The sequence below is a fragment of the Candoia aspera genome, chromosome 15 (assembly GCF_035149785.1).
Source record: "Candoia aspera isolate rCanAsp1 chromosome 15, rCanAsp1.hap2, whole genome shotgun sequence".
In the NCBI taxonomy this organism is placed as follows: Eukaryota; Metazoa; Chordata; class Lepidosauria; order Squamata; family Boidae; genus Candoia; species Candoia aspera.
The window spans coordinates 14,939,333-14,950,028 of record NC_086167.1 but is presented as its reverse complement, the minus strand read 5'-3'; the positions used below and the strand labels follow the sequence as shown (position 1 = coordinate 14,950,028).

General features: G+C 47.6%; 2 protein-coding genes across 2 annotated transcripts; both read right to left on the bottom strand.

The window, feature by feature from the left end:
* Positions 1-400: 400 nt before the first annotated feature.
* ARPC3 (actin related protein 2/3 complex subunit 3) lies at positions 401-4,336 on the bottom strand. Its single transcript, XM_063315597.1, has 7 exons — positions 4,295-4,336; positions 3,573-3,672; positions 3,023-3,099; positions 2,005-2,073; positions 1,625-1,751; positions 963-1,057; positions 401-575 (listed from the first exon to the last, which is right to left on the bottom strand). Exons 1-7 carry the CDS (start codon positions 4,298-4,300, stop codon positions 513-515), a joined length of 537 nt encoding a protein of 178 aa, XP_063171667.1. The 5' UTR covers positions 4,301-4,336; the 3' UTR covers positions 401-512.
* Positions 4,337-5,268: 932 nt separating this feature from the next.
* On the bottom strand, positions 5,269-8,849 carry GPN3 (GPN-loop GTPase 3). Its single transcript, XM_063315640.1, has 8 exons — positions 8,693-8,849; positions 8,150-8,258; positions 7,711-7,878; positions 7,477-7,601; positions 7,156-7,271; positions 6,829-6,925; positions 6,469-6,597; positions 5,269-5,518 (listed from the first exon to the last, which is right to left on the bottom strand). The coding sequence occupies exons 1-8, from the start codon at positions 8,738-8,740 to the stop codon at positions 5,456-5,458; spliced, it is 855 nt and encodes a 284-aa protein (XP_063171710.1). The 5' UTR covers positions 8,741-8,849; the 3' UTR covers positions 5,269-5,455.
* Between the last annotated feature and the right edge of the window lie 1,847 nt (positions 8,850-10,696).

Genomic DNA, 10,696 nt, shown 5'->3' with positions numbered 1-10,696 from the left:
TTCATGGCACATTTTGCGCCACATTCCAATGGGCTATTTATCGCTAAAGCAACAGACCTATTTGTGCTGCAAGCCATCTTTTATGTGCACTTCCTCGGGGTCTGTGTGATGCAGTCACGCGTCTGCTACTTCTCTGCACAGGACGTGCTTCAGAGCAGATGCACGCTGCAAATTTATTAAAAGCGCACGATAGCCTTCCCCACCCAATGCCTTCTGGATGCCTCCTCCCATAATTCCCAGACATTAAGAATGAGGGCTGAGCTCTTCTGGATTCGGGCAGGATGGTGTCAGGGCAAATACAGACAAAACAGCGTTAGAAACAACTTTTGCTTTTATTATTACCAAGCTCAACAAGAATTGCACATGATTTTTAGTTGCATCGTTCCCCCTGTTGGCAGCCTTCGATACAGAAGCACCTTTTCTCTTCAGTAGAAAACTTATATTAAAACAGAAGCAATAAGCTGGACATCCCTGGAAACGCGGTGCTGTGACCTGAGATCTGCACACTGTCTTCACTGTCCTGGTCCTGAAAGGCTTTTGTTCATGAACTGCCTTTTCACGAAACAGGTCCACCACTAGGGCAGAAAAGGAAAAGATAATAGAAAGCCAGTTCTCACCGCAACAGCCACTCTTAGCCCCTTTTCAAGACCTGAGGCCCATGCTCTGCGGTTGAATGCCAAGCGAGCAATCTCAGGCTGCTGAACTGGTTGATGAAGTCCTACAGCAGTGTTTCTCAACCTGGGCCACTTGAAGATGGGTGGACTTCAACTCCCAGGATTCCCCAGCCAGCAAGGTTGAAGTCCACCCATCTTCAAGTGGCCCAGGTTGAGAAACACTGTTCTACAATATTGAAATATACCCATTATTGGACCAATCCTGCTGTTCTTTTTTTAAAACAACCTGAAGAAAACACAGCTACGGTTAGTCTTGAATAGACCCAAAACAGAAACAGTGCTTCTCACCTTACTCGGTTTGTCACTCTGGGGATCAAAGACCTTTTCGCAAAGCCTCAAGCCAGTTTCTTGCCTCAGTTGCTGTAAATACGCTCTCATAACCTCTTAAAGTAGAGAAGGGTACAGTCAGCTGAAAGCAGATCACTTTAGGGCACTCACAAGTTCAACACTTAAATGCTTCAGAATTCTCCTCCTACTCCCAAACCAACAGCTTTCCTAGCACCTTTTTTTCCCCAAGAGATGAAGCTAGATTTTGCTCTTAGGGAAACCTGTTATAAAGCAAGATATTACCCTTTCTGATGGACAGATTTAACCAGCCAGCCGTATTTCTGATGGCATTTTGGAAGGATGTTCAAACCGTGGCTCTGATGTAGGGAAACTGAGCTCTGCTGTAGATTGGTATTTTGAGGGTTTCCCTTGCCCAATCCAGTGGAATAAAATAAACTAAGCGTTCCTTTGCAAACAGGAATTGCCCAAGGGATGGGAAGATGGACAGTGAAACCTTGATATTCAGTTACATGGAAAAAGAAGCTGCAGAAAACCATGGCTGAGTAGCATAATATTCCAATGCTATGCACAGAACTCAGTAGTTCTTCTATCTAACTAACCATGGTTAAGACTGAGATTGGGTGGACTCGCTTGCAATTTTCCTTTTTTCCAATTTTCCTTACCTTCTTCTTGCTTGTTGCTGGGTCTGGCATACAGAGCATTCAACGGAAAGCCCGGTTCTCCAGGGATTGGGAAATTGGTGATCCCCAGAGTATACATTTCCTTCTCCCCCTGGCCTTTTGAATTGCACTGAAAATAAAAGCGAGCAAAACCATTTGAGCTGTTTAAGAAATTAAAGCAACAATTTCAATCTATTGCTTCTCTAAAATAAGCCTTTTTTTTTAGTGCCGGGCTACGTTCAAAAACGAAAAAGAAAATGTCACAGTCATCTGACAGTTTGTATTACATTTTATTTATTTGGATTTCAGAGCATTTTTTAAAACTTAAAAAAAGGCACTGCCTTTCATTTTAAGGCGCCACCAAACCCTCAGCCCCCCCATACCTTCTGCAACTTTTTCAAGCACTCCGAAATATACAGGGTTATGTAGATCAAGGTTCTGTCGGCCTCATTCTGCAAGAAAGAAAGAATTTAAGATGGAATACCAAGCCTTTTTTTTCCCCTCTCAAAAAGGAACTGTATTTATTGGTTTGATTTTCTCTTTGATCTCTCACGGAGCCCCGTCAAGTTCTCACAGAATACTAGGGTTCACAGGACCCAGTCTGAAAAACCCTGCCGTCCCAGACGATGTTTGATTAGGCAGAGATCTGAAATCATCCCCCAGGGCTTCCCTGAAGTTTTGCATTTCCATTATTGAGAACACAAAGCTCTCTCGGATTCAACTACATACACTGATTCAGAGGATTTTAAAGATTAATATACAACTGAAACCAGAATTTTTCCTCTTGGGTGATGGATAAACAGTTGGAAAAAATGTCAAGGAGCATTGTTTTTATATACGATAACTGCCGTGAGATTATTTACACACAAAGATGGAAAGATTTGGTAATACCTACAATGGAGGAATGGTTGGCGAAGATGACAGCACTCACTGAAATGGCCAAGCTGACTTGTTTGATTAGAGAAAAGACAATAACTACGTTTATTGGTGACTGGAAACCCCTTATGGACTTTTTGGGTAAAAAAGAAAAAAAAATGAACTTATGATTTATGGTTTTGATGATTAGATAGGATAGATGATAGAAAGAAGAGTCACGATGTAACTTTAGAGAGGGAGGTCCATTTATAATTGTACTTATAACTGCTATAAAGAAGATTGGAAGCTAATTATTTACGTCTTTTTTCTTCCTTTTCTATTTTTCTGCTATTTCTTTTCTTTTTGCACCTTTAGTTTTTTTCTTTCCTTTTTTTTTTGCGCTGTATCTTAGTTTGTATTACCGTTATTCTTGTGTTTAAAGTTTTTAATAAAATTATATATATCTAAAAGAAAACACAAAACTCTCCCATTCAAAAGCATCCCACGCTGCATGTGGCGAACGTTTTAAGGCCCACTTTCCCTTACCTTGATTTCGTAATTTTTAAAGAACACGTTGGCTTTGAAGTAGTAGATGGCTTCATCTATTATGTCTGTATCTTTGGCTAGCAAGAAAGAGGGAAATGCAATGTCTTTTTTGAGTCACCTTGAAGAAAATGAAATTTCCTAAGAAACACCTGCAAACAACTCTGTATAGTGGTTGCAGCATAATACACTGATTGATTGATTGATTGATTGATTGATTAACACTTCTGTGCTGCACAAAAACAAAACAGGATTAAAAACAACACAGTGATAATCAACATCTTAAATTATAATGGCATTGACCAACAGGGCTGGGTGCAAAAATCCAAAATATCCCCAAATGTTCTCTCCTAGAGCCAAATGTTTTTAAATCAACCTGGCAGGTAATTTGGGGATTAGGTCCAAAGCCCTCTGTTGGCTGGGGAATTCTGGGAGTTGAAGTCCACCCATCTTAAAGTTGCCAAGGTTGAGACAAACACTGGTCTAAGGTGTTGAAGGCTGAGGACTACAACGAACCGGAGCTAGGGAAGATTCTCTCTTGCAGGGGACTTACTTTCGCGAGGGGCCGGTCCCTTGAACTGACTCCTGATGGGCAGCAGAGCCATGTTCCCAACCAGCTTGGTGTCTGGGTCCATCAAAGTGGAGTGATAGGCCTGGGATGGAAAAGAGGAGGGGTGATCAGTGAAGAAGGACCAACGTGGGGCAAAAAAGGTGGGAGGGTCGTGGCTCTTCTTACAAACATTGAGAAGATGCCGACTCCCCCACCAGGCCTGCCTCTAGACTCCTGGCAGAACACGGAAGCAGCCATAAAGGCCGAGGGTCGGCAACCTACAGCCCTCTGACCCAAACCTGGCCTGAGAAATGGAGGGGGGCTCGCTCCCCACCCCCACCCCCACCCCACCCCCTGGAGCTGGCCAGTTACGCCCTTGGGGCACAGACGCTTCCCGGCAAGAAGCCCAACCTGGTGCCCCCAAGGTCGTGCCCCAGACCCTCCCCCAGCCGGAGCCCCCAACCCCTCCCTCTGCCAGCCCCGCCCCTGGCTCTAGAGCCCGGGAGGGAGGCAGCCATCGGGGCCGCGCACCGGCCCTTCCCGTGCCCGGCGACCGAGAGACGCTGCCGCCAGCCCTCCCTTTCCCGCGGGTCTGAAAGGCGGGCGAGCGGGCACGGAGCACCCCTGCACAACCACGCGCGCGCGCGCACACACGCTTCCTCCTTCCCAGCCCAGCCAGCAGCGCCCCCGCCTTCGGCGACCCCCGGCCGGCCCCTTCCTCTCACCGGCATCGCGGCGGCGGCGGCTCCTCCGGGCGGGCGGGCGGGCGGGCGAGGCGCTCCTCCGGGCAGGGCGGCGGCGGCGGCGGGGCGGGCGAGGGCGGCGGCGGCGGCGGCGCGCTTCCTTCCTCTTCCAGCTGCGGGGAGCCGGCAGGAAGCGCGCGGCCGATGCAGCGGCCGGCAGGGGGCGGCGCAGCCGGCCCGGGCTCCCGGCGGGGAGGACTTCAACTCCCGGCATGCCTCAGCGTGCGGGCGGGCCGGGGAGGTTGTGGGAGCGGCAGTCCAGCACATCTGGCGGGGAGAAGGCTGTGCTGGCGAAGGGCAGGAAGCCGCTGCCCCCCTGGTGGGAATGTAAGCAGGCAAACCTTCGGGACGTCGGAGGCGCGTCACTGAAATCCAGCCGGGAGCGCATCATCCCTGCCAGATAGATGGCGATGGCGATGATGATTAATTTATTAAACTTGTGTGCCACCCGACTCTCAATGACTCTGGGCAGCTCACAACGAAAGTACTATTGCTATTACTTATTTATTTATTTATTAAATTGTACGCCACCTGATTCCCAAGGACTCTGGGTGGATCATAACCAAAGAAATTCCAATAAAAACAATAAAACTTAAAAGCTGGCAAGCGCAATGGAGCAAGGGGCTCCCCCTCTCCCTTGACAAAGCTGTTTCTTTGATCCCCTTTGCTGTCCTACTGTGGTCTTTAAAGAGGGAGTGTGGGAGCTTGAAGCCACACCTGTTGAATTGCAGCTGGCACATGGCTGTTTTTGGCACAGGAGGGAGGGTGAGAATAGTTTTGAGACCTGGTCCCAAAGGTTGCTTGGGAGTGGCATCGCACACAGTTGCAATGAAATAATATTTCATTTTGACACACCTTTGGTTTTTCTAAGTAAACCAAATCGCAGTACTATAAACAATGGCAAAAGCAACCCGAAGCTTCTTTTCTTTGTTAACTGAGAAAACCACCAGGGGGAAGAAAACGAAACACAATAATTTATTTTTCATAATGCATACTTAACTTCTTCCAAAAATAAAACTATGTGGCCTTATATATGTTCTTGTGGGAAGAGAGCCCCGTTCTTTGATTGCTCCTAGAGAATCACCCAACAGTTTGTGAATTTCGAAATACAGTGTGCAGAAATTTTAATGAAATCGAAAGCCGTCATTCGTCCACTCGATCTTGGAAGTATTCATCGAAAGCAGAAGATTGCTCTTCTTCTGATTCCTGTAGAAAACACAAGATTTAATTTTGGAATGATTTAAGATTATACAGCTGTCCAAGACAGAGAAAGACCGCAGTACTTGTACTGCAACTGTTCCTTGTAAAACCAAGACCCACCATCCTTCTAGGTCAACTGATCCAGGCTTCTACAATATTATTTGCACCAGGGCAGGAAAAAATTTACTCCAGAATAAGGAACCTGCACTCATGTTACTTCTTTCAGGCCCAAAATTAGTTCGAGATAATCATCTGTGGCCTTTGGCCTCGTAACAGCGAGGGTGTGGGTGTGCTATTTTGTTAGACGCAGAATCATCGGATCAGAGAATTGGAGGGGGCCTAAGAGGTCCTCAAGTCTAACCCCCTGCACACTGCAGGATTCACCACCGCACCCCAGTAGATGACTATCTAGCCTGTTGGAAAACCTCTGGTGAAGGAGAAGATACCACTGCAGGTATAATCCATTCCACTGACTCACAGCTCTTGTAGTTAAGACATTCTTCCTCATGTCTAATTTGTACCTATATCCTTGAAGTTTCACCCCAGGAGCACAAGGCAGCACACACCTCTCTCTGCCTTCATTTTTTCCTGCACAACAGCCTTGTAAGGTAGGACGGATGAAATATAGTGACTAGCCAAATCTTACTCAGTGGGTTTTCACAGCCAAGGCAGAAGCAGCATTTGGATCTCCCCTGCCTTAGTCCAGCATCTTGACTCCTACCCGACGCTGGCTTGGGACAAAGTAAGCTGCCCGTTGCCAATTCTTACTCCTTGTCTGCCTTACACTTGGAGAAGCTGCATCCCTCCTAGCATTCAACTCCATTTTTTTAAGCTGGAGATGTGGTGGATCCAGCCTGAACTTGTGGGTGCTAAAACAGTCCACATCTGATCGAACTAAAGTGGCCTGGGAGTGGTAATGCTGGTGGAGCCCAGAGGAAGAGGCTCAGCACCTTCACTTTTGGTTCTTTGAATTCCAGGTCTTCCCCGTACTGAATGGCAAAATCGATGTGCTGGAGTATGATGTTCACGCTCTCCTCGTCGGAGCGATCAAGAGGCAGGAAGCGAACCATGCTATAGTCATCGATCTACAGAAAACACACGGCCATCAGTCCATCTGGAGAGAAAAACTACAGGCTGGATCAGTTACTATTAACATCCTTCGCATGACAGGTTGCCTTAAAACAACGTCTTTGTCCTCCCTTGTTCGTGAATTGGGAAACATCTTCCCATTTCCAACAAATATGGGGACTATTAATTGAGGCCAGGTAAAGAAGGACAGAGGGAGTCGTGTGTGGAAATAAACAAACACCACTCACCAAGCCACAGATAGCTTTGGTCAGCTTCTTAAACTGCCTGCTTTTGAGCAAATCTGTCGTATCTTCCAGCACAGAATACATGTTGGGATCCAGATATCTGAAAGAAATTCACTAAGGTTTACCCCATAGCAGTTCCCCAGCAAACGCATCAGTGTTCGCTTTGTTCTTTTTTCCCTTTTTTCCTACACCTCTTAACTGTTTTTCTTTTAATTGCAAAACTTCCTGTATGCTTTGCAAGAAGTGAAATACAGAAGATCAAATAAAGCTGAGGGTTGAGACCCACCTTCCCCGTGTCCCAAAATACAGGCATTCCTTGTTCACACTTACTTTTCAATTTCAGTTTTTGCTTTTTTGCTCAGCAGGTCCATCTTAGTCATGACGTTAATTTGGGGAATCTCTAAGGAAACCATCGCACTGAGGGCTACCATCGCACCGGAAATAAACTATTATCAGAATGAGACAGGACATAAGAAGAAAATCACAGGAGGTCTGTGTATGCCCCATTTCCCAAAATGTTTCCTGTTTAACCACCACAAAAGGGTCACTGCAAACCCCAACAAAGGATATGCCGAAGTTCTGCAACCGTGCAGAACAAAATGAACGATTGCTCGCTGATCAATTTTCAACACCTCTGAATCAGTAAGATACCTTAAAAGATTCCACCATGAATTGAGAATCCACGAGAAAAACACCACAGACACGAAATTCCCACTGCTGCAGCTGTTCTACAAACTGTTTCATCACTGGCAAATGCGTGTAGAGTTCAATCTGACCTAAAAAGCACAAATAAGTTTATTCATTTCAAATATCCGTCCCCCTCCCCTTCCCTCTCCCAATTTCCACAGAAGAAAACCTCAAGGTCACTAGGAGGAACGTGCTTACCTGGGCAATCGAAAAGGATATAATCGTCTTCCACGTGGCCAAGGCATTCTTCCAGCCAATCAAAATTGTTTGCGAAATATTCCATGCAAAAAACTAAGCCACCATTGGGGCCAAACCGGAGAGAATCATCTTCCATGACATCATCCACTTCGATCAGCTCTCGGATATCTGAAAGACAAAATGGGGAAGCATCAGGGCAGGGGTCCCCAGCTTTTATTTGTCAGCTCAATGATGCAAGGTCACCACGCAGTGCTGGGCTCGCGGGCATTGCCCGGGGTGGGGGGCATTGCACCATGTTGGAAAGATACTTGGACTCCAAAGTATCTGGCTGTATAAATTCCCAGTGAGCTGCTTCCCTCTCAACCCAAAGGGGTGCATTGAACTCGTTGGCTCCTTAAGGTCCCACACGGGCCCCGTTTTAAAAGGGAGGCCCCCTTACCTGCCATGACGTCATAGTCAAAGCGTTCTGCTGCAGGATCAAGGTTGACCACCTGCATGGAGCGGTTGAGGGCTTCGCAGTGCTGGGCCATGATGGAGCAATAGGTACTCTGGAAGGGGAGGGGAGAGGCTCGGTTGGCAGCTGCAAAGGCCCCCCGCCCCCCAGGATGGCAGGTTGGCTACTCCTTGCCTGGCACGGCTGGAGCCCTGCCCTGGGCATCTGGGTGGCTCATCCCCGCCAAGGAGGGAAATCAAGGCACAAGGAAAAAAGGCTGGATCTGGAGGCAGCAGAACCACCAGCCACTAGATGGGTGGACTTTAATTCCCAGTCTTGAAGCTGTTTCTCAACCTTGGCCATTTTAAGATGGGGGGACTTCAACTCCCAGAATTCCCCAGAATGCTGACTGGGGAATTCTGGGAGTTGAAGTCCACGCATCTTCAAGTTCCCAAGGTTGAGAAACCCTGCACTAGATCATAGAAGTTCATCCCCGCCCAAGGGAGCTTGTAGCTCCCAGGACAAAACCACGCAGTCCCCAAGACTCACCTTCCCGCTCCCCGCAGGCCCCATCACCAGCTGGGCATAGCGGGGCATTGCCTCCCCTGTGCCAAGCCGGCCCCCGGAGAAAAGGAAACAGCGAGTGTTAAGGCGCTTGACCCAAAGAGCTACCGGTAGCAACGTTCTTGGCCCTTCCTTCCGTAGCTCTATGGTTTGAGGCTCACTTCCGCAACTACGGCGAGCCCCAGAGTTCAGGAGAAGGAAGTCAAAGGCAGCGGAGTTAACCCTTGAACGGCCACAGCACCCCATGGGGGCTGCCAGATCCGGGCTGAAAATAATCCGGATGACCAGGCAGAGGCAGCCAAATGATTTCTTGCTGCCATGAAGCGGTCGCCCGGATGCTTGCAACGTAGATGCTGGCCGAGGATGATGATTGTAGTCGTCCAACACTCCTGGTTGGGACTCCAACATTCATCTCACCTCCATTTTTATTACTATTTTTATTATTTTTATTATTTTTATTATTTTTATTATTATTATTATTATGTAAATGTTTCAATTACCGAAGGGGGTTCTCGGAGAACAACCCATTTCTTAGCTGCTCCCTATTGATTTTATTATTTATTTCATTTTATTCTTTTATTTCTATTGACTATTCTAAAGCCTTTGACTGCGTGGACCATAACAAATTGTGGCAAGTTCTTAGCGGTATGGGGATACCAAGTCATCTTGTCTGCCTCCTGAGGAATCTGTATAACGACCAAGTAGCAACAGTAAGAACAGACCACGGAACAACGGACTGGTTTAAGATTGGGAAAGGAGTACGGCAGGGCTGTATACTCTCACCCTACCTATTCAACTTGTACGCAGAACACATCATGCGACATGCTGGGCTTGAGGAATCCAAGGCTGGAGTTAAAATCTCTGGAAGAAACATTAACAATCTCAGATATGCAGATGATACCACTTTGATGGCTGAAAGCGAAGAGGAACTGAGGAGCCTTATGACTAAGGTGAAAGAAGAAAGTGCAAAAGCTGGCTTGCAGCTAAACCTCAAAAAAACCAAGATTATGGCAACCAGCTTGATTGATAACTGGCAAATAGAGGGAGAAAATGTAGAAGCAGTGAAAGACTTTGTATTCCTAGGTGCAAAGATTACTGCAGATGCTGACTGCAGTCAGGAAATCAGAAGACGCTTAATCCTTGGGAGAAGAGCAATGACCAATCTCGATAAAATAGTTAAGAGCAGAGACATCACACTGACCACAAAGGTCCGCATAGTTAAAGCAATGGTGTTCCCTGTAGTAACATATGGCTGCGAGAGCTGGACCATAAGGAAGGCTGAGAGAAGGAAGATGGATGCTTTTGAACTGTGGTGCTGGAGGAAAATCCTGAGAGTGCCTTGGACTGCAAGAAGATCCAACCAGTCCATCCTCCAGGAAATAAAGCCAGACTGCTCACTTGAGGGAATGATATTAAAGGCAAAACTGAAATACTTTGGCCACATCATGAGAAGACAGGACACCCTGGAGAAGACGCTGATGCTGGGGAGAGTGGAGGGCAAAAGGAAGGGGGGCCGACCAAGGGCAAGGTGGATGGATGATATTCTAGAGGTGACGGACTCGTCCCTGGGGGAGTTGGGGGTGTTGACGACTGACAGGAAGCTCTGGTGTGGGCTGGTCCAAGAAGTCACGAAGAGTCGGAAGCGACTAAACGAATAAACAACAAATTATTTTATTTCACGTTTTAATTTCATCTATTTTATCACTGAGCTCGCTACTCTTTTTGTGGCCGCCCGGGGTCGACCGCGACGCGAGGGCACAACCGATTTCTTTCGCCCGCTGCTTTTCCGGGCTGCCAATCAAAACGTTCTCAGACAGACCTCAACCGCCCCGTTCCCCGGGGAGGGCGGGGGAAGGAGGGAGGAAGAGGAGAAAAACCGAGGAAGAGCAGCTGCGGTCTCCCCTCCGGTCCGCTCCGCCACTACGGTGGCCGGGGCGGCTGGGCTCGGCACGCCTCTCGCGGGAACTGCGGCGCTCTCGCGAGATCTCC